General features: G+C 39.9%; 1 protein-coding gene and 1 long non-coding RNA gene across 18 annotated transcripts in view; one reads left to right on the top strand and one right to left on the bottom strand.

The window, feature by feature from the left end:
- Nucleotides 1–23,097, bottom strand: part of PNPLA4 (patatin like phospholipase domain containing 4) — a 124,162-nt gene that overhangs the window by 43,912 nt on the left and 57,153 nt on the right. For 4 of the 17 annotated variants that reach the window (XM_007174241.3, XM_007174246.2, XM_007174242.2 and 1 more), the window contains exon 7: nucleotides 3,041–3,896. The exons of 12 other annotated variants lie outside the window; for them this stretch is intronic. In XM_007174241.3, coding sequence (XP_007174303.2) covers nucleotides 3,724–3,896 — 173 coding nt within the window. In that variant the 3' untranslated portion in view covers nucleotides 3,041–3,723. Of the gene's footprint in view, nucleotides 1–3,040; nucleotides 3,897–23,097 lie in introns of those variants that run through there. One more of the 17 variants, XM_007174252.3, reaches the window with a different exon arrangement.
- Nucleotides 250–3,017, top strand: LOC130706371 (uncharacterized). The gene is made up of 3 exons (XR_009006630.1): nucleotides 250–408; nucleotides 1,837–2,196; nucleotides 2,402–3,017. It is a non-coding gene; the product is annotated as an uncharacterized LOC130706371 (long non-coding RNA).

Here is a 23,097-nt window from a genome sequence, read left to right on the forward strand (position 1 = left end):
CTTGTTTTAAAATGTTAGTTCCTGTCAAAACTATTTATATAATTTTAAAATATTATAAAGCCCCACGTTTATTTCCTGTTAGCATGCTATCGTGGCTATATTATGAAATATCATTATTTAGATCTGAAATTTTGACAACTGACCACAACTCTATTGATTTGCTCCTTCACATTATAGGAAAAGATATTATTGGTTGCAGTGATGCTGAGCTTTGAAACAGTGCTCTCTTGAGCAAATGCGAGTCCTGGTTTTGCCTCTGTTGTAGCATCTGGTGTTGGTTATAATGCAGTTTGGTACAACGACCCAGGGCTCCAGAAGGAAAGCAAACGTCAAGGAGGTTATGCAGAGACATTTTCCTCAGTATGTATTGCTCATACCCACCTAGATGTCAAAGAAGGAGATTCACAGGTAACATGGAAACTCCTCTTGTGAAATTTAAGAATTTTTTTATGGGGGGAGTGTACTTTTAGTTTCTCTGACTTTGGTAAGAAACTTTGCACGTAAGAAAAAGATGAAACTTACACCGAGTGAGTGGAACTATTTTACGGGCAGATCTATCTTCCTCCTGAAGTAAAGTTTGAACATAGCTCCTTCTTTTATACGTATGTAAGGATGCTTTCTCCCTGTGACAAGTCCTCCTACCTTTTGTCTTTGCATATATCTTTTAAAAACAAAGGCTTCAGAGTTTTGAAAGCTCACAAAAACCTCTTTTGTTACAAATCTTAAACTTAAAGGAATTTTAAACCTATTTTGGGGTTCAATTCTTCTCCCATCCTCCTTATGTCAAGGTGACTTCAAGAGTGAGGTCTGTGTAGGTAATTAATTTCTGCAATAGAGAAAAAGTTGATTGGCATTTTGGTCCCCAAATGTCCAGATGGCATTTTTGATGGAAAAATCGACAAAGGCACGGATAGGTATTTTAGGATGAAAGGAAAAGGAAGCCATGTCTGCCCTGGTTGGTGCCCCCTTTGAAGGGGAGCCTGCATTTATTATTTTTACAAGAAAGGAAATAAGTTTGTTGGGCCGCCACCCTTCCCCATGTTTGTCATCCTCATAACAACTTCAAAATAAGTCCTATATTCATTTGACAGATGAACACATTTTGGTTCAGGAGATTAAGTGATTTACAAGCTAAGAGAGGATTGGAATTTGGGTTTGTCTTTCTGTAAAGTCCGGGCTTTTGTGTCTGTCTTCTCTCTTATTTTCTGTCAGAGAATAAATATGATTAACTGGGCAACTCACTTCATTGTACGGTTTGCAGGGATTCACAGACCAACCACTTAAAGCTCCCTCTTCCTCTAGGAAAACTAGAGAGAATGGAGTTAAACAGATAAAAATAGCACAGTCATTTTAGAAATCTAGATTTAAAACAGGAATACGTGCACAAGGGAAGATGATGTTTGATTATGATACATAATGGATTCCTGAAACGCTTAAATGTAATTAAAGATATAAAAAGGATAGAGGGAAATGTACAACCATTATGAATGTACAGCACTGTATGAGTTGATATTTTGAGACACAGCACTAGCTACAGCCTCTTGTCCGTTAAAAAGAAAAAAGAAAAAAAGAAAAATCAAAAGAGAGAAGGCAGCTCAGGAGGACAAAGACAACGTAAACGTGGAGCTGGGTGCAGGCGGTGTTGGGGGGGAAAGGGAAGGAGTGAGGGAAGTAAATATAGTGGCGGGAGCCTTAAAGGAGACCCCCTGAATGACAGGAACACTCTCTGGGGTGCTCGGGAAGTTTCACGACTTCACTGGCAATCTAATACAAATGAATACAAGTCAATGGCAGTCTATATCCTGGAGATTTAGTGTATTCAATTCTATTTTGCAGGGAGTCAGGACTCCAGAATGTACGTTTGGCAGTACCTTCAAGAAAGCAACGTTTCTCTTGATGCACCTGCTCTGATAATTTGCTCATCTGACTACACAAATGCGCCTGCAACTGATAGGAGGGTCCAGTTATGCTGGATTAAAGATTCCAACGTAGTAGAGAGCCTGGAACCTTCCCAGAGTTTCTCCCGCTTTCAGAAGTCACAAATTCAGATTGACAAGAGCATTTCTAAAAACTAGAGTCTTGGCGTTTGTCTAGCTTCAGGTAAATGATGGTGGTGGTCGTTACTGTGAGAGTTTGAAAGTCACATCTCTTGCTCCAGAATGCACTTCATGAAAGGACACTGGACTATTATATACGGTAAGGGGAAAAAAAAATCTTAAAGGTATACTCCTTTTCTTTTGAGCAAAAAAAAAAATTGCAATTTTTAATCTTAAAAACACTACTGGAATTCCGAAGCAGTGACAAGGTCTTTTATGTGTCTATCAGTGAGAGCAAATAAGCATAAAAGGAAATTATACGTGCATTACAACTCTAGCGTGAGAGCAGGGTTTCTTAATTTCAGCACTGCCAACATTTGTGTCTGGACACTTCTCTGTGGAGGGCCTCCCTGTGCATTGCAAGATGGTGAGCAGCACCCCGACCTCCACCCGCTAGATGCCGTAGCAGCCCCCCTCCAGACGATACACCCAAAACGCCCAGACGTTGTTGACTGGCCCATCGTGGGCAACCCTGCCCCAGGTGAGAACGAACCCCCGTGTTGGAGAGATGACATTGTTTCTTTTGATTCTGCTCTTAGGGAGACTTGTTTTCCTTTTCTCACATTTCTCATCATCCGAAAGCTTCCTACTCTCACTTCCCAGAAAATGTAAATTCCCTGAGAACAGGAAGCTTGTCCAACTTGCTTAGCATACTCAGAGCTTATCAGCTTTAGTAAATACTTTGTGAATAAATGGATAGAAACAAAATCAAAATAAATCTGCTCGTGCTTTATCTGGGTGGATAAAACACGTGATTTCATTAACAATATGTTTAAATCTATGCGAGTTATTCAGCTTTGTATCAGATGGAATTTTATGGATTAATTTTACAAATAATAGAAATCTTTCACTTTTACCCAGTGTCCTGTCTCCTAATTGGGTTAGAAACTCATCTAATGACCATTGTATGCAAGAGAAATAAGTGAGAAACATAACAGACGTGGTGATTGCTTTGCAATTTATAATCTGGGGGAAACTACAGAATCGAGGCATACTGTCGATCGATTGAAAGGGAAAAAGCAATGCCCACATTTAAACTGTCGTTTGGCTCTGCTTACTTTTCAGTGGGATGTTCTGGGGATTGAAATGACGTGTTCTAACACACGGGAAGACATCTGTGGTGAAGGAGCTCACAGCCTTCAAGAGGAAATGGAGGAATGAGGGCAGCTGCGGGACACGCTACCCAGGAAAGCCAGAGGGTTGAGGGTGGGAGCAAAATGAGGGCGCGACGGTTATTAAATCCAGTCACCGAGGGTGTAGGGACGGGAGTGCTAACCTCAGTCGGAAGCTAATCGTTGCAAAGCTCAGAGGCCAGGAGCAGAATTCCCAACAGTATCTGAACTGTAACGTGTTTATCCGTGAGACTGTGGAATAAGGGCTGGCAGGTTTGGAAACAGCAGGCAGCTATTGCTGGGGGCTCCCAGCAGCAGAGAAGCTCCCCATTGCTGGAGAGCAGGGGTGGGGCAGGAACTCAGCCTTCCTGGGTGCCAGGGCTCCAACCTGCATGCAGACACGGGGGCTCAGAGTCCGGCTGCCTCAGAGGGCCGTGAGGGGCTCTCACCTAGGTGTGTTCTAAGACTCTCGGGTGCCTAGTTTGGGGGGTGCGTGCTTATTTTCTCTGAAGATTTCATCCAGCTGTAGTAGAGCCATGAAGTGAGGAACGTCTTGGGCTGCAGCAGCCAGTAGGCACGTTGCAGCCCCTGAAGGCTGGGCCGTCTCCCTTCCAGCTCATTGTGGGCTCAGAGACACACGCACTGTCTGTTGCCTTTGGGGGCCCAAGGGTAACTTGGTCCCGTTGTTCTGGAACGAGGGAGAATGGAAAGAGAAAGGGATGGAGGGAGAAAAGAATATAATGGGAGAACAGAATATACTTTGTAAACATAAAAATCTTAGATCGTTCATGGATTTTATGCTGAAGTTAAAAGTACAGATTACCCAGTTGCAAATCCAAAGTATGTGCAAAGTCACTTCCTGTCATTGTTTTATGGATTCCACAACGTTCTGTGTGTAAAGAACCCTCCCCGGAATTTTTCAGACAGAATTCCCCAGAGCAGAAGCATGCTTCATCTGCATGGTACCAGAACTCCAGCTCCTGGAGCGGACAAGACGTGATGAGCTCTTACGGAATGCCATTTAATAAGAATCATTTCCAGTCGCAGTGTGACGGTAGCTTTCTACAAATGTAAGTTATTATGTCTTCTTTGACTATACATGTATTCAGCTGCACTTCGGGGAGAACAACGCTTCCCAAAATATCCCCTCAAGACAGAACTTCCTGCCGCCGTATTTCATGGCTGAACAACCCAAGTGGGAGTTTCCTCCTGCTGTATCTATTCAATTCTTACCCTTTCATTTCTCCTCCTTTAAAACCCTCTTCCTTCTCCCATGGCTCTCCTGAAACGGCTCTCTGGGGTCACTTGTGAATCTCCACTCCTCCCGGACTTCTTGGTCTCCGCCTGGCCTCCGAGGATTCAGCTGCCTCTCTGTTCCCTCCTCGTTGGGACCACATGAGCCTGAGCGACTTTCCTGCTGCCTCTCTTATGGTAAAGCTGACATCGTTGAACTCCCCGGATCCTTGAACCCTGGCTCTCTGCCTGTGCCCCAGCAGCGGCGGGCTTCTCCCTACAGCTCCACCGGCAGTTAACAGAGCTACCGGACTCCTTGCCCTCCTGGTCTCCCTCTGTCCGCTCTTGGTTCCTCCCGAGGGCACTGCACTTGAATTACACACCCCTTGCACGTGAACCTGGTTCTGGGAGAACGTGACACGCCCTGTCTGTCTCCTTATCCTTCATCTCTGCCCCTCCTGTCGCATCTTTGGGTCTGGTCCTCTCCTGGTGAGTGCGTCCCCCCCACTCCTTCAGAAATCTCACCCCTCCCACAGTTCTATCCATGGCAACACAGCCTAAATAGAGTCCTCAAATCTAACCTTTCTCCCCGAGCTCCCAACTGGGTTGTTTTCTGCCGGATGCCAACAGTACCCACTTTGCATTTGTACAAAAGCAAATCTACCCCACCCAGACCCCAGTTTCCCAAGGACGCATGGTCGTCGTTGTTTATCCTGTCCTTCCTCTTTTCCTCTGCTCTGGCCCAGAGCAGCCTTCTGTGCGGTGCTGAGGTTGGAGTGGGATTTGGCCGGTTCAGTTCTGATTTGCATCTACCTTAGGCTCGAACTTAGAGACTCCAGGCCCCAAGGGTAGGGTGAAGGCGCCACTGAAACCCAAACCCAAATGAGGGGTCATAGCCCATCGTCTCTTGAGCCAAAGCAGCTTGAAATCTCCAACACTCACCTGATTTCTCTGGGTTTTGGCTCTTCCCCAAAATGACTAGTCCGGCAATGCCATAGGGTCATTTTTTTTTTTTTTTTTTTTTTAGTTTTTAGAAAAAAGTTTTATTTTATATTGGAGTATAGTTGATTTACAATGTTTTGTTAATTTCAGGTGTACAGCAAAGTGAGTTAGTTATATATATACATGTATCAATTCTTTTTTAGAATTTTTTCCCATATAGGTCATTACAGAGTATTGAGTGGAGTTCCCTGTGCTATACAGTAGGTCCTTGTTGACTATTTTATATATAATAGTGTGTATTTGTTAATCCCAAACTGCTAATTTACCCCTCCCCACCTCTTCCCCTTTGGTAACCATAAGTTTGTTTTCTATGTCTGTGAGTCTGTTTCTGTTTTGTAAATAAGTTCATTTGTGTCATTTTTCTTAGATTCCACATGTAAGTGATATCATGAGATACCTGTCTTTCTCTGCCTGGCTTACTTCAGTTAGTGTGATAATCTCAAGGTCCATGCATGTTCCTGCAAATGGCGTTATTTCATTCTTTTTCATGGCTGGGTAGTATCCCATTGTGCATATACACCACATCTTCTTTATGCATCCCTCTGTGGGTGGATCCGTAGGGTCACTGCAGCTCTTGGATGCTCCTAAGAAGCCTTTAGAAGGACATTCAGTGATATCTGTTCTCCACCATTACTTTAATTCAGACCCTCACATCCTCTCACGGAATTATAATCATCTCTGCAACTGGTTCCTTAAGTCTTGTTTCGTTCCCACTCGGTGATTTCAGACTTACCTTCCTGAAATGTCACTGTGATGCCTTCCTCCTTCCACACTCAGGAATCATCAGTGTCTTTCCACTGTTCAGGGGGTCCTCACACGGTCCTCAGGCCGGCCAGGCCAGCACAAGTTTATTTCCAGGACATGCCCTAGTCTTATCTCCCGCGGTTCACCATCCAGCATTTAGAAGACGCTTCAGATAAACGAATTACACATTAGCCTGGGCTCTGCTTCCAGATATCTTTGTACAACCTGTTCCTTCTGCCCAGAGAGGTCCTCTTGCGTCTTCTTCTCCCGTACGTCTTCACCAGCCAGGCTAGCCCACAAAACATTCCTACACACACCACACACACACACACACACACACACACACACACACGCATGCACGCACGAAAGTTCTCGCTGCTTTCTTTTCTCAAAACTTGTTATCTTCTACATGCCAACTGGTATTCCAGAGTTCTTTGTAATATAGCTATCACCTCCTTGAATACTGGAGCTGTGTACCACCATTTGGGTACCCCTTCTCACCCTACTATACGTGGCACAGTGCATATTACACATGGAGTGACCCATCCTTAATTTGAAGCTACCCTTTTTTTTTGAAAACTATTCTACCACATATGAGTTAATCTATGTATGCCTTTTTAACAATAAGGAAAATGTCAGTGCAGGTGAGTGTCACTCTTACCAGGGTTAATTAGGCATTAACCCCATTAACAGCCAAGCAAACCAGGTGCTTAAAAATCCTGAGGAGGGGTATAAGGGAAAAAAAAAAAGAAGCCTAAATAGAAGTGGACTTTTAGAATAGACCTTGGGAAAGGAGAGGCTGAGAGAAAGCAAATCCAGGTCTTATAACTGTCTTCCTGTGTCTGTTAGGAGGGAGAACGCTCAGATCCAAATAAGGGGGACCGAGGGAATTCCCTGGCAGTCCAGTGCTTAGGACTCCGTGCTTTCATTGCCGAGGGTGCAGGTTCAATCCCTGGTCGGGGAACTAAAATTCCACAAGCCAAGTGGCCAAAAAAAAAAACCACAAATAAGGGGAACCGAGCATGTGTGTGTCAGCACAAAATTAGCATGGGCAGAGCTAAGGCTATAGACAAATTGGAATTGCAGGCTGAGTCGGTTAAAAGCAGTTTGCACTTGGTTGTTTGTCCATTTTAAGCAGTCACAGATTTCTTCTGGGACAGTAGTAGCAACCAGCAGACAAAGCGTAATAACTGCAAGTCTTGAACTCAGAAAGGCCAAGAACACCTGGCTCAAGGAAAAGACAGGAAAATTACGTCCCTCCTTTACCATAAAGGATGCAACTTCTAAGCATTAACTTGAAGCCCAAGGAAGAACAGATCTCATGAGCAAGAGATGGAAAATGGCAATCAGTGACAGAATTCCCCTTATTTCTATGTTAATACCATTAACATGCCCTGCAGGCAGTAAGCTGGCTTGTTTTATTTTAATGAAAGATTGTAACCATCTGAGAGGTCAGTGATTTACTTGTTACCTTGGTTCCTCAAACTGTTTTTCCATATGGTCTTAAATTTTGCATCCAAAAAGTGTTCCACAGGCTTATATGCTGTACTTGGGGATGCCCTGCGACCTCGGCATGGAGTCAATGTATAGTGAATGAATGAATACTGGAATGTTCTATGAACATCTCGTTTGCATTTCTTCCTCTTCAGATCCTACCTACACTGGGAATAAGATTTAAATTAGCAGAGAACCTGGATTTATTATCTTCTTGGGCATGGCACTGCTTTCCAATTCTGTTCATAATTTTCTGTGAGTAGTTAATTTTGCAGGAACCCTAAACAAATATCAAATTGTTAGGCTGATTATGTGTATAATGTTGATTGATTAGTACTTAAACACATGTTGACAGAGCCTATTTGTAAAAATATGGCATACATACCTCACTTTCCTTCTGAAGGATAGAGAGAGATGTTTTAGTGTTCTGTAGAATGCATAGCACACTGGCTGTGAGATGAGCCAGCTCCAGGAGAAATGTCTGTTTACACAGAAATTTAACATTCTTATCAAAAGGTCGTCTTCAGATTTTAGGCACCTTTTGGGAAACTGGCAAATTCCCTTTGTCATGTAAAAAAGTATTCTTTATGATCTCATTTTAGAAATATATCTAAAATTAGAAATATTAATTCAAATATCACATCATGCTTATGATTTTTGGTTATATATACACAGTCTGAATCAATGTAGAAACTGTCCTCCAGTTGGATACCCTTTGGGTACAAAGAAATCCAATACGGTAGAATTTCACAAATCAGATTAATCATGTACGAGCACAATATTTGGCTCAAATATTTTGAGGACCAGGGGGTGTTAGTAATTAAGAGAACAGGAGACATATGCTAAAGCTCACACAAAAGAACTCACGTGATGACGGCATAAAGTCTGTGTCTCCAAATTGTAGGATGTCTTATGTATTCGAGGATGAATTAGCCTTGAAGAATCTTCTCACCTCCCAAGCACCCCAACCCCATTCCAACTTTAGAAACCGCCTTTGGAAAAACCAGAGCCAGCAGAGCAAGTTCCAAACATAGCTGCCAAAGCTGGACACATGAAAAATCATGGTCTTTGTGACATCTTTCACGCAAAGAAGAGAACCAGAAGGAGGTGGGCCTCCTGTGTGTGGATTTGGCAGGAGGAGCTGGGAGGGAGTGAGTTAGCCTCTCTCTGAAGGCAGGGTAAGCTTCTGAGAGAGAAAAGGAACGAATGAGAGTCTGAACCCAGGGCCACGCCAGACGCCCTCTATGTGGGGATCACCTTGGAGAAAAGTTCTCTGAGACAGATGTGAAAGAAGGAGTAAGGAAGAGGTAGTGCGAGTCTGTCCCCGGCAGGCATCCCTTTTAAACCACGGAGCAGAGGTTTTGTTCTCTATGGAAATAGGAAAAGGAATAACAGGAATAATGGAATAAAGGAGTAATGCCCCGCCTCCCCCACCAGGACCAAGAAGCAAGGAAACACATTACTAAGGAATTCCAAAAGAACACATGGCTTACCGCGTGAGTTTCCGAATATGGACAAAATGGATCCTTAACATGATAAAACAAACCCAATAGAAGATTAATATGTTCTCTCTATTAAAACAAGGTGCACGTTCCATTTACTTTGGTCTACGTGATCACCAAAATTTGAAAAGATTGATACTATCCGTTGTTAGTAAAGGTGGGGAGAAAAATGTTCTCGGAAGCTGTTTAGAGAGTGTGTCTTCCTACCACCTTCTTTGAAGGGGAATTTGCCTAGAACTTTTCAGAGTTTCAATTGTGTATTCCCTTCGAGCCAGCACTTCTTCCCGTAGTGGTTTCTCCTATGGAAGTATTGGCATCATGCAGTGATAGATGCATGAAGACCGAAGAGACTCTTAAGGGACCACGAATAGGAGATGATCGTGTCAGTGTTCGGGTACTCAGACAAGAGCAACTTAAAACTAACAACTTAATTCAAAAGAATTATTTCTTCAACAACAAACAACAAAAACAAGCCAATCAAAAAATGGGCAGAAGACCTAAATAGACATTTCTCCAGAGAAGACATACAGATGGCCAAGAGGCACATGAAAAGATGCTGAACATCGCTAATTATTGGAGAAATGCAAATCAGAACAAACTACGACGAGGTTATCACCTCACACCGGTCACAACAGCCATTATCAAAAAGTCTACAGGTAACAAATGCTGGAGAGGGTGTGGAGAAAAGGGAACCCTCCTGCACTGTTGGTGGGAATGTAAACTGGTGCAGCCACTATGGAGAACAGTATGGAGGTTCCTCAAAAAAACTTAAAATAGAACTACCATATAATCCAGCAATCTCACTCCTGGGCATATATCCAGACAAAACTCTAATTTAAAAAGATAAATGCACCCCTATGTTCATAGCAGCCCTGTTCACAATAGCCAGGATATGGAAGCAACCTAAATGTCCATCAACAGATGAATGGATAAAGAAGATATCTATATATGCAATGGAATATTACTCAGCCATAAAAAAGAATGAATTAATGCCATTTGCATCAACATGGATGGACCTATGGATTATCATAGTAAGCAAAGTAAGTCAGAAAGAAACAAATACCATATGATGTCACTTATATGTGGAATCCAAAATATGACACAAATGAACTTATCTACAACACAGAAACAGACTCACAGACACAGAGAACAGACTTGTGGTTGTCAAGGGGGGCAGGGGTAGGGAAGGACTGGGAGTGTGGGATTAGCAGATGCAAGCCAGTATATATAGAATGGACAAACAACAACAAGATCCTACTGTATAGAACAGGGAACTATATTCAGTATCCTTTAATAAACCATAATGGAAAAGAATATGAAAAAGAATGTATATGTATATAACTGAATCACTAGGCTCTACAGCAAAAATTAACACATTGTAAATTAAGTATACTTCAGTAAAAAAAACTTCTTAAAAAAAGATTTCTTTGAAATGGTACTGAACGGGGAAAAAAATTAAAGTTGCAGGAGAATATACATTCTATAGAAAGTATGAACCAAATCTATTTTTGTGCTTAAAAAAAAAGATGTACTTTTGTGTCCATATTTCTACACTCAAAGAAACAATCATATGCCTAACAGATAATAATGAATATTCCTAATATATGGATATTGGGGATGATTTGAAGACTTTTTGTTTTTTAATGTACATACACTTTTTTTCCAATGTGCCTATACCATTCTGAATGAAAACACCAGGCATATTTTCAAGTAAGGTTTTCTGTCAGATGTGAAGATTCTAAAAACCCTCAGAATCCATTTTGTAGAAGGCAGCTATCCACTGCAAAACTTGTAGCTTGAGAGCCTCAAAGTTTTTCCTGTATATTATTTTTTCTTTTACTAAGTCTTCTGACTTTTGTGTGAAGGAAGTAAACTCACCTGAAACTAACACGTCGCATGTTGTCAGGCTCGGAAGCTTCTCTAGCTTCAAAATAACCCCGAGGGGGGAAATACTTCAGCCCACGTGATAACAGTTTGGAAATGCTTTGCATGTAGAAGGGGGATGTAAAAATAAGTGACATTTTCCTCTGCAAAATTTTAGGACTACAATACTTTTGTGAGTATTGTTGCAGATTATCTGGTGTTATAAGAGGTAAAAAGATATGGCAAATGTACAGAACGTGAACAGAACTTTAAATAGTATTCATCAAGAGTATGAAGGTACATCGTTTATAAAAACATCACCACAGTCAAAAGACATTAGCCAGTACAAAACTAAGGGTACTACAGGTGTCAATACCTATGTGTAGTAATTCAGTACCTTGCATTATTCTATAGCCATCGATTCTGCTTTGTATAATTCTGTATTCATCGATTTTCTACATTTTCATAAGCCATAAATAAAAATTTGTTTCCCTTTTTCATGACTGTTCTCCCAAAAACAACCTTCTACTGATGGTCGTAGACTATTCAGGAAGAACAAGAAAGATAATGGGAACTAAAATAAGTAGGTAAGGAGTATTCTTCTCTATCCTAAACATTCCATCTGTCTAACTATATTTATGGTATGTAAAACACCTGTTTCTATTTCCAAGGGACCAATCTGGTTCTAAAGTCGCAGCTGGTGATAGTCTGTGAGGGTGTTCAGATACTATTTCTCGAGCTAGGCAGATAGCAATCAAAAGCAACTTCATAATTTATTTTTTACCACCGTCCAAGAATTTGGACAGACTCCTGGGGACAGAACTGGCAGTACTTCAGCTTAAACAGTGCAGGACATGTGTTCCGTACGTATGCGTCAGGGATAACCATAAGCATGTACTAGTCTAAGGGACCAAACACCGAGAATGATAATCTCATCACAATAATGATCAATAATCACAGAAGTCAATACCCAGGACTAAACTGTAGATGGGCACGAACAGTAATTTCGAAGAGCAGCAGTGACCTAAACTTTCCGACATAACTGGGCTTGACTAGGTCCCCCTCAGAACAAGCAATGGCAAAGAAGGCTCACTCCAGTCTGTATAATGAAGGTGAAGTGGTACTAAATTAAGGTTTTACTGAATTGCACTAAAAAGCTGAGATGTCCAGATCAAGTGACAGCTTGGAATAAAAGCTGGGGTCACCAGAAAATAAAACGGACCAACTACTGGGAGCAGTGATTTGGACAGTTCCTTATATAAAGGACAGTAGTGACCTACAAAAGCAGGACCTCTCTTGCTGAGTAATCAACTCAGGTAGAATCACCTTGGAAGATGCAAACAATCCTCATGACCTAGACCAGGAATAAACTGGTTGATAAATCTTTCGACTATGGGCAGCTAGAATGCTCCTCATCTTTAGGGTGTGTAGGATTATTGAAACACTGGACACGTGTACAGTTGGTAAAATTGATGAAAACAAGAAAGGCAACCCTAAAAATGAGTAAGAGGGAATAAGAATATAAAAGTAAAGAAACACCCTTAAATTTATTAGCACTTTTGACCTGATTAGCCTAGGTGAACCAATCCAGTTTTCACAAGTTTAATATTATGTGTGTATTGTGTCTGCCTCATACAGCGCTTAAAGCATTTAAGAAAATCAGATACGGCAGACTGTGGTTTGAATTAAATAGAGAAAAATTCATTAGCTGTGCAATCGATGTTTAAATGCCAATAGAAATCTAATTTGTTTAATTAATAAGCTTTTGCTTTATTGATTATATAAATAAAATATGGATATTTAGAAGAATGCTATACAGGTAAATTAGGTATCAAAAACAGTGGTCTATCAAAATTAAAAAGGACGGATGCATCAATATCTCACATTGTTTATAGCTAGTAGAAATGGATAAGATTAAAACTAAACTCTGGAAATACATGTTGGTAAAGGACAGATAAAACTAAGGAAACAATGTCCTCTGGAATATGGTAAGATCCTGTAAATGCAGAAGATACCATCACTAATTGAAAATATGTGATCTAAAAATATTTAAATTAGGTAACAGGATGCAAGCAAGATTACTCCATGAAAGTATTTGTTGGTTATTAATAGAATTAATTTGTAACAGAGATGTTCACCGTTGAAAGGAAAATAGGTGGTATAATTCAGCATTTGAAAGAATAACATGAAAAAACGAAAAGTCAAAGGACAATAAGTAAAATTGAAGACTATATATGCTTAAACCTACATCTGGATGGGAGGTGGGTGCGACTTGAAAAAGAAAAACATAACTGAAGGTTTCAGAGCCATGGTGGGGATAAAGGTAAGCTTAAGCTGTGTCAGAGACTGCCACGTTGAGGCATATTCAATAGGCAGTTGGATAAATGAGGCTAGGGGTCATATAATGGCAAGTCTGGACCAGAGCTAGAGCTTGGGTGTCGTCAACTGATCGCATCTGTAGATCCACTGACCTACTAAGAGTGGGTGGGAAAGGCTAAGGGCTCGCAAGATGATCTGAGATGCCCCAACGTTAAGAGGTTGTGTTGAAGGGAAAAAAAGCTAACACAGGACGCTAAGAACATCATCTAGTGACACAGGAGGAAAACCATGGGAGAGCACGCATGTTTGGGGAGAGCATGTGGAATACTGCCAGGACATCAAGCAAGAGCAGCAATGAAAACGCCCCTGGGTTTGTCTCCTTACACCTTTCCTCTTGGCAGGAGGAGTTTTGATGGAGGGACGGTGCACACGCCAGACTAGGATAGAAGAGGGTTTATGGAAAGTAAGCAGTGGAGGTGGGACAAGTCTGGCTCTGAATGGGAGTAGAGAGAAATGGTGGTGCCTCAAAGGGGAGTGGGGCCCTGGAGAACTTTTTTTCACTTGTCGTGTGAGAGATACTGAAGCCTGGTGGTGATGGAAAGTATGAAAGAGAAGGGGAGAGACTGATGATGCAGGAGAGAGTAGGTGAATGATAGAAAGAGCTCCCTGAAAGGGTAAGAGGTGTGGGGCTACAAACTAAATGCACAAATTTTGGTTTATGAGGCGGGGAGAGACATTCTCTCCATTTTAGTAAGAGGGAAGGAAAGGAAAATAGGAGTGAGTACAGGAAGATTTAATAGATTGACTATGAGAAGGGGATGGAGTTCCCATCAGATGCATTTTATTTCCTCCATGGTGTGGAAGGTGAGGATACAGGCTGATTCTGAGAAGGACTGGGGGAAGCATGATATCTAAGCAGATGAGGAAGGGAACAAAACTGTTATCACAGTGGAGTAGCAGAAGAGTGAATTCACTAGGAAACATTTTGAAACATTAAAACTAATTTAAGGGCTTCCCTGGTGGCACAGTGGTTAAGAACCCGCCTGCCAATGCAGGGGACACACGTTCGAGCCCTGGTCCGGGAAGATCCCACATGCGGCAATAACAACTAAGCCTGTGAGCCACAACTACTGAGCCTGCGCTCTAGAGCCCATGAGCCACAACTACTGAGCCCATGTGCCACAACTACTGAAGCCAGCACGCCTAGAGCCCGTGCTCCGCAACAAGAGAAGCCACTGCAATGAGAAGCCCGTGCACCGCGACAAAGAGTAGCCCCCGCTCACGGCAACTAGAGAAAGCCCACGCACAGCAACAAAGACCCAACACAGCCATAAACAAACAAACAAACAAACAAACAAACAGAATTTAAAATCAGGAAAATCAGTTTAAGATTTAAATTCAGTTTAAAATCAGAACACTGATTTTTGCAAAATTTGGGTACAATAAAAATATAACACATAAACTATTTTGTAAAGTCTTAAACTTTAAACTATTAAGTAAACTGCTAAAGTGATTCTACCATTGGTGGTAGAAAGAGGAATACTGTCATTACTAATCATTAAAATAATTTACTGCAGAAACATCCTATCACCTATTAATAGACTTTTTCCTCAAATGGTAATGGAATTTGGATATTCATTTTCTGTTAATGTCAAAGGTAAAGCAGTTTTCTCTAATGAGTTTAGAAACTGGCTCACCAACACTACAGTTCCATGTACAGTATGTTTTATGGACTTTTCACATCAGAAAGAATACATCCTGCAGTTGTGGTACTTCCATGTTTCTCTCCCAGCCCCACACCTCGTTTCTCCCAATCCATTATTCCATCCAACCATATCCAGGGCAGCTCTGGCACCCGAGTGCTTTCTTAGCATCCTAGGATCCTTCACACCATGGCTTTCCACTCTCCTATCTCCACTTTCCCACCATCAGAGTCCTTATCCTGTTTGCACGTGTTGGCTCTTTAACTGTGGTACAAAGCAATTTATTGGTTTCACGAATAGTCAAAATAAATGATCTCGGCTAGTCTGGCAGACTCACTTTTTTTTTTTTTTTTTTTTTTACATAGCTGTTCTACACTTCGATGCTTTGTCTTTTGTTCTGAAATGAAAGCCAACACCCTGTTCACTCTCTTTCCTACCCAACCAATCTGTTTGTTTTAGTCCACATCTCCCTGCCTGAGATCCTGATTCTCTAAAGGAGCTCCTTCTCAGTCTTGCACCCGTGCCTTCGACTCAGCCTGTTCCAACTTTCACCAGAAACTTGCTCAATAAATGGACACTCTTGGTGTTCTCTTCCTTTCCTCCATCCACAGGATCTTCCTCATGTGCTGACAAAGATGCCAGACACTTCTTTCCCAATTTCCCTACTGACCCCAACCAAAAATAATATCTATCCACACATCTAACTTTCAAGTTTACTCTCCTCTCTCCATCTCTTTAATAACAAACACATTGGAAAAATCGGTCTATAAAATATAGCAACACTGGATCACCTGCCATATACGACCCTCCCAGAACAAATTCTTATTCCCATCACTGTGGAATGCACCATCTAAGAAGCATTTCTCAAGACTCAATGAATCTCTTGGGAATGTAGTTAAAATGCAGACTCTGTTTGTGAGGTTGGGGATGAACCTTGAGATTCTACATTTCTAACAAGTTGCTAAGCAACGCCCCAGGACCGCAATTTGAAATGCAGGAGCCTAAAGCATCATCACTCAAAGACGTATTGGGTTTTTTTCCACAAGCTGTCATTTCAAAATGAAGACTAGAACTTTGTTTTCATATTTTCATCTCTTTTCGCTCTTCAGCTCATTGCTGTTATTTTCCAGAGCCCATCCCTCCAACAAAACAGGCTCTCACTGCTAGTCTGTCTCTATGATGTCACATGTGGTGGCCTTCCCATCTGTAGTTTAAATGGCCTTCTCTGTTGGAGTCAACACAGTTGACTACTCATATGATGAAAATGTACAACTCTGGCTTCCCTGGAGGAAGAGATGCTTTTAATAGCATTACTGAGCAAACATCAATTTTATTCTTTATAAAAAGCCAGTAATAAAAATATTTCAGTATTTACCTCTTTCCATAGTGTTTGATCCTCATGCCAAAAAGGTGAACATGGCCTCAAAGGCTGAAGTGTCAGAATATCCAGCCCCAAGCCCACAGGACATCAGAGATGGCATGTGACCCAATCACGCACGCCCAATCAGAATTGCCTCTTGGAATTTTCTATTAAGTCTATTAAAAACAATATTCTCCTTATGCCCTGTGGCCACTAATATGGTAAAATACAAGTTTTGCTCAGAGAGCAGCCACTTTACTCACCTTCTGGGGAGAACCAGTACTAAAGATAGTGAATACCTGGTGACTTCATCTGGGCAGTTGTGTGTTCCAGATAGAGCCTGGTCTGTGTGCCAAATGTTCCAGTGATTCCTCCTTCTTTCTTTTAACCCTCTTTGGCTGAAGGTCATTTGAACCGGGGTTCCCTCATGTGCAACAAAAAGTTTTGATAATTAATTGTCCTAAAAATTGTCTCCTTATTTGGCATCCCTTAAATAAGAAACATCTCTAATGCTTCCTTAGAAAAACAGACAAAAGACACTAATAAATTACTTATCCTTTTTTGCTAATTGTTTGGATTTGTTTTTTTCTTTGTTTGTTTTTGTTTTGGCTGTGCCACTCAGCTTTTGGGATCTTAGTTCCCTGACCAGGAAATCAAATCACGGCCCATGGCAGTGAAAGTGTCAAGTCCTAACCACTTGACTGCCAGGAAATTTCCTAGATTTGTTTTTGTAGGCCTTTTTTCTTCCTTTCTTCTTTTGTCCTCTTTGATCAAAACTTGAGAGCAAAAGCAGTTCTAAGAGGGAAGTTTACAGCAATACAAGGTTACCTCAGGAAACAAGCAAAATCTCAAACAACCTAACCCTACACCTAAAGCAACTAGAGAAAGAAGAACAAACAAAACCCAAAGTTAGTAGAAGGAAAGAAATCATAAGATCAGAGCAAAAATAAATGAAATAGAGACTAAGAAAACAATAGAAAAAAAATCAATGAAAGTAAAGGCTGGTTCTTTGAAAAGATAAACAAAATTGATAAACCTTTAGCCAGACTCATCAGGAAGAAAAGGGAGAGGGCCCAAATCAATAAAATTAGGAGTGAAAAAGGAGAGGTTACAACCGACACCACAGAAATACAAAGGACCATAAGAAACTACTACAAGCAACTGTATGCCAATAAAATGGACAACCTAGAAGCAATGGACAAATTCTGAGAAAGGTACAATCTTCCAAGAAAAACCAGGAAGAAATAAAAAATATGAACAGACCAATTGCAAGTACTGAAATTGAATCTGTGATTTAAATACTCCCAGCAAACAAAAGTCCAGGACCAGATGGTTTCACAGGAGAATTCTATCAAACATTTATAGAAGAGTTAACACCCATCCTTCTCAAACTCTTCCCAAAAACTGCAGAGGGAGGAATACTTCCAAACTCATTCTATGAGGCCACCATCACCCTGATAGCAAAACCAGATAAAGATATCACAAAGAAGAAAATTACAGGCCAACATCACTTATGAACACAGAGGCAAAAATCCTCAACAAAATACTAGCAAACTGAATCCAACAGTACATTAAAAGGATTTTACACCATGATCAAGTGAGATTTATCCCAGGGGTGCAAGGATTTTTCAATATTTGCAAATCAGTGTGATACACCACATTAACAAATTGAAAAATAAAAGCCATATGATCCTCTCAATAGAAGCAGAAAAAGCTTTTGATAAAATTCAACATGCATTTATGATAAAAATTCTCCAGAAAGTTGGCATAGAGGGAAACTACCTCAACATAATAAAAGCCATATATGACAAACCCACAGCTAACATCATACTCAACAGTAAAAAGCTGAAAGCATTTCCTCTAAGATCAGGAACAAGACAAGGTTGTCCACTCTTGCCACTTTCATTCAACATAATTTTAGAAGTCCTAGCCATGGCAATCAGAGAAGAAAAAGAAATAAAAGGAATCCAATTTGGAAAAGAAGTAAAACTGTCACTGTTTGCAGATGACACGATACTATACAAGGAGAATCCTAAAGACACTACCAGAAAACTACTAGAGCTCATCAGTGAATTTGGTAAAGTTGAAGGATGCAAAATTCATACACAAAAATCTGTTGCATCGCTATACACTAATAACGAAAAATCAGAAAGAGAAATTAAGGAAACATTCCTATTTACCACTGCATCAGAAAGAAAATACCTAGGAATAATCTTACCTGAGGAGGCAAAAGACCTGTACTCTGAAAACTATGTGACACTGATGAAAGAAACCGAAGATGACACAGATGGAAAGATATACCATGTTCTTGGATTGGAAAATTCAAATTGTCAAAATAAATATACTACCCAAGGCAATCTACAGATTCAATGCAATGCCTATCAAATTACCAATGGCATTTTCCACAGAACTAGAACAAAAAATTTAAAAATTTGTGTGGAAACACAAAAGACCCCAAAGAGCCAAAGCATCTTGAGAAAGAAGAACAGAGCTGGCGGAATCAGGCTCCCTGACTTCAGACTATACTACAAAGCTACAGTCATCAAAGCAGTATGGTACTGGCACAAAAACTGACATATAGATCAATGGAACAGGATAGAAAGCCCAGAAATAAACCCACATACCTATGGTCAATTAATCTACAACAGAGGAGGCAAAAATATACGGTGGAGAAAAGACAGTCTCTTCAATACATGGTGCTGGACAGCTACGTGTAAAAGAATGAAATCAGAACATTCTCTAATACCATACACAAAAAGTAAACTTAAAATGAATTAAAGACATAAATGTAAGACCATATACTATAAAACCCCTAGAGGAAAAAATAGGCAGAACACTCTTTGACATAAATTGCAGCAATATCTTTTTGGGTCCATCTCCTAGAGTAAAAATAAACAAAAGGGACCTAATTAAACTTAAAAGCTTTTGCACAGCAAACCATAAACAAAACACAAAAACCACCTACAGAATGGGAAAAAATATTTGCAAATGATGCAACCAACAAGGGATTAATTTCCAAAATATACAAACAGCGCATATAACTCAATATCAGAAAAAGAAACAACCCAATCAAAAAATTGACAGAAGACCTAAATAGACGTTTCTCCAAAAAAGACATACAGGTGGCCAGTAGGCACATGAAAAGATGTTCAACATCGCTATTTATTAGAAAAATGCAAATGAAAACTACAATGAGGTATCGCCTCACACCAGTCAGAATGGCCATTATCAAAAAGTCTACAAATAACAAATGCTGGAGAGGGTGTAGAGAAAAAGGAACCCTCCTACGCTGGTGGTGGGAATGTAAAAAGTGGTACAGCCACTATGGAGAACAGTTACGAAGTTTCCTTAAAAAACTAAAAGTAGAGCTACCATATGACCCTGCAATATTATTCCTGGGCATATATCCGGAGAAAATCATAATTCAAAAAGATACATGCACCCCAATGTTCATTGCAGCACTATTTACAATAGCCAAGACATGGAAACAACCTAAATGTCCATCGAAAGATGAATGGATAAAGAAGATGTGGTAATATATGTACAATGGAATCTTACACAACCATAAAAAAGAATAAAATAATGCCATTTGCAGCAATATGGATGGACTTAGAGATTATTATACTAAGTGAAGTAAGCCAGACATAGACAAGTATCACATGATTATCACTTATATGTGGAATCTAAAAAAAAAAAAAATGATACAAATGAACTTCCATACAAAACAGAAATAGACCCACAGACATAGAAAACAAACTTATGGTTACCAAAGGGGAAGAGGGAGGGAGGGATAAATCAGGAGGTTGGGATTAACAGATACACACTACTATATATAAAATAGATAAACAACAAGGACCTACTGTTTATCATAGGGAACTATATTCAATATTTCGTAATAACCTATAACACAAAAGAAACTGAAAAAATGGATGCATACATATATATGTATAACTGAATCACTTTGCGGTACACCTGAAACAAACACAACATTGTAAAGCAACTATACATTAATAAAAAATAAAATATAAAGAAAAAGAAAAAAAATCACATCCTTTCTTGGCTGTCACTGAGCATTTCTGCCAGATGAATGTTACCATCTATTTGTCACATTTTGAAAATAAAAATATTGATCATGTGACCAAAGTCTGTAAAATGTGTAGCTTAATAAGACTATACACCACACAGGGTGTAATCTTCCTGTCTCAGAAGATTTTATGTCATTATCACATAAGTAGGCAAATATGTAGAGTTTTCATATGTCTTGCACGTTTTTAAGAGGTTATGCATCTTTTTTGCTACAGTGAATTCACTGTTCCACTTTTTAAATTCTGCTGGTATAAAAGTACTATTAATTTTTGTATATTATTATAGCATTTTTAATGAATTCTTTAACTTTTTGTAATACTTTTTCAGTGATTATCTTGGATTTCTAAGCGCAGACTCATTCACTGATTACTGAACTATTGAGCATCTGTGGTGTGTTACCTCATGTGCATAATGCTGGACACAACTTACAAATGATACTGGTTTTGCTATTTTCTTCCACATTTCCTTAGCCTTTATTTATTTATCTTTGCTTCTGTATTTGCTAGAGCTTCCAAAACCAGAGGCACAGTAGCAGAGATGCCAGGCATACTTGTCTTATTCCTGATTTAATGGAATGTCTTTCACACTTTATTACTAGGCATAGGCTTGCCATTTGCCTGTGAATAATGTTTTTGAATGATTTTTTATTGAAACCTCTTTTTATTCTTAATTGTCACTATTTTATTAATCTAGCATGCATATTGCAAGTTATCAAATTAATGCATCAGACCAAAAATTTTTTTTTCTTTTTGGCAATTTGCATAGTGACTTAATTTAGAATTTTATTGCTGAACTATCAAAATCCAATTGTTGAATGATGGACAGGCAAGGCATCACAACCAAGTTGGCAAAGAAGGAGAGCTTACATATATTAGATAGATACATACACAGATACAGAGTCATAGAAATAAATATACTTAGATGTAAATGTTGGTATGTCCATGCATGCGTACATATACGTCCAAATTCCCTATCACTATTCACTGAGAGGACCTGGGAGCTGCATCACACCAATAAGACTGTTATTTGGCTGATAAGTTTTGTTTATATGTACCATAAATATAAATACCATCTTCTACTATAAGGAATTACAACCTTTGGAGAAATAGCTGATTCCAGAGCTGGGGCAGAGAAGGGACAAGATAAGCCTGGAGAGTATTGTTCCAGAAAGCAAGGAATTGCTCAAAGAGTGATGAGGGTCTGTCAAATAGCCGAAACATAGAAACAACCTAAATGTCCATCGACAGATGAATGTATAAAGAAGATGTGGTACATATGTATTGGGTTGGCCAAAAAGTTCATTTGGGTTTTTCCATAACATTTTACGGAAAAACCCAAACAAACTTTTTGGCCAACCCAACACAGTGGAATACTACGCAGCCATTAAAAAATGAAATAATGCCATTTGCAGCAACTTGGATAACCAAGAAATGATCATACTAAGTAAGACAGAGAAAGACAAATACCGCATGATATCACTCATATGTGGAATCCAAAATATTGGCACAAATGAACTTATCTATGAAATAGAAACAGACTCATAGCCATAGACAACAGACTTGTGGTTGCCAAGGAGGATGGGGGAAGGGAGAGGGATGGACTGGGAGTTTGGGGTTGGTAGATGCAAACTACTACATTTAGAATGGATAAACAACAAGGTGTTACTGTAGAGCACAGGGAACTATACTCAATATCCTGTGATAAACCATAATGGAAAAGAATATAAAAAACTATATATATATATATATATATATATATATATATATATATATATATATATATATGTATGTATAACTGAGTCACTTTGCTGTACAGCAGAGATTGGCCCAACATTGTAAACTATATTTCAATGAAAACGAAGAAAAGGACAGAGGAATCAGCCAAAATAGGCTCCCATTGACCAAACTGAGGAAAATTTGAGCATAAAAATGCATGATGATCATAGATTATAATCCATTAAATAGAAGAGGAAACCACAAGTCCATACACATCTAAACAAATGGAAATCTTAGTAAAGAACATGGTATTTATGTGATTTTAAAATACTTCCCCACAAGGTAGTTAATGTAAAAGGGAATAGAGTAATAAGTTCATTGGGAAGAAGCTTGGCAGATATCACTTTTAACCAAGGTTAAGCCACTTCTCATCTGGTAAGGTGCAATGAAAAGGTAGCATCACCTACCTCTATGAGAAGGAAATCACCTGTGATTTTCCTGCCAATCATGAGAACACAGCAGATAAACTCCAAAGGAGGGAAGTCCTATAAAATAAGTGTAGTGGGTTGAATAGTATATCCCTCCGATATTCACGTCCACCCAGCATCTCAGAATGTGACGTTATTTGGAACTAGGTCTTTGCAGATATAATTCATTAAGAATATCAAGATGAGAGCATCCTAAATTTAGGGAGAGTCCTAAGTCCAGTGACTGATGTCCTTATGGGAATATAAGAGGAGAGAGACACACAGGGAAGAAGCTCCTGTGAAGACACAGGTAGATATTAAAGTGATACTGCCACAAGCCAAGAAATGCCCAGGATTGCCAGCAACGACAAGAAGTTAGGGGAGAGGCCCTGGAGCAGCTT

Source organism: Balaenoptera acutorostrata, chromosome X, assembly GCF_949987535.1.
Source record: "Balaenoptera acutorostrata chromosome X, mBalAcu1.1, whole genome shotgun sequence".
Classification (NCBI taxonomy): domain Eukaryota; kingdom Metazoa; phylum Chordata; class Mammalia; order Artiodactyla; family Balaenopteridae; genus Balaenoptera; species Balaenoptera acutorostrata.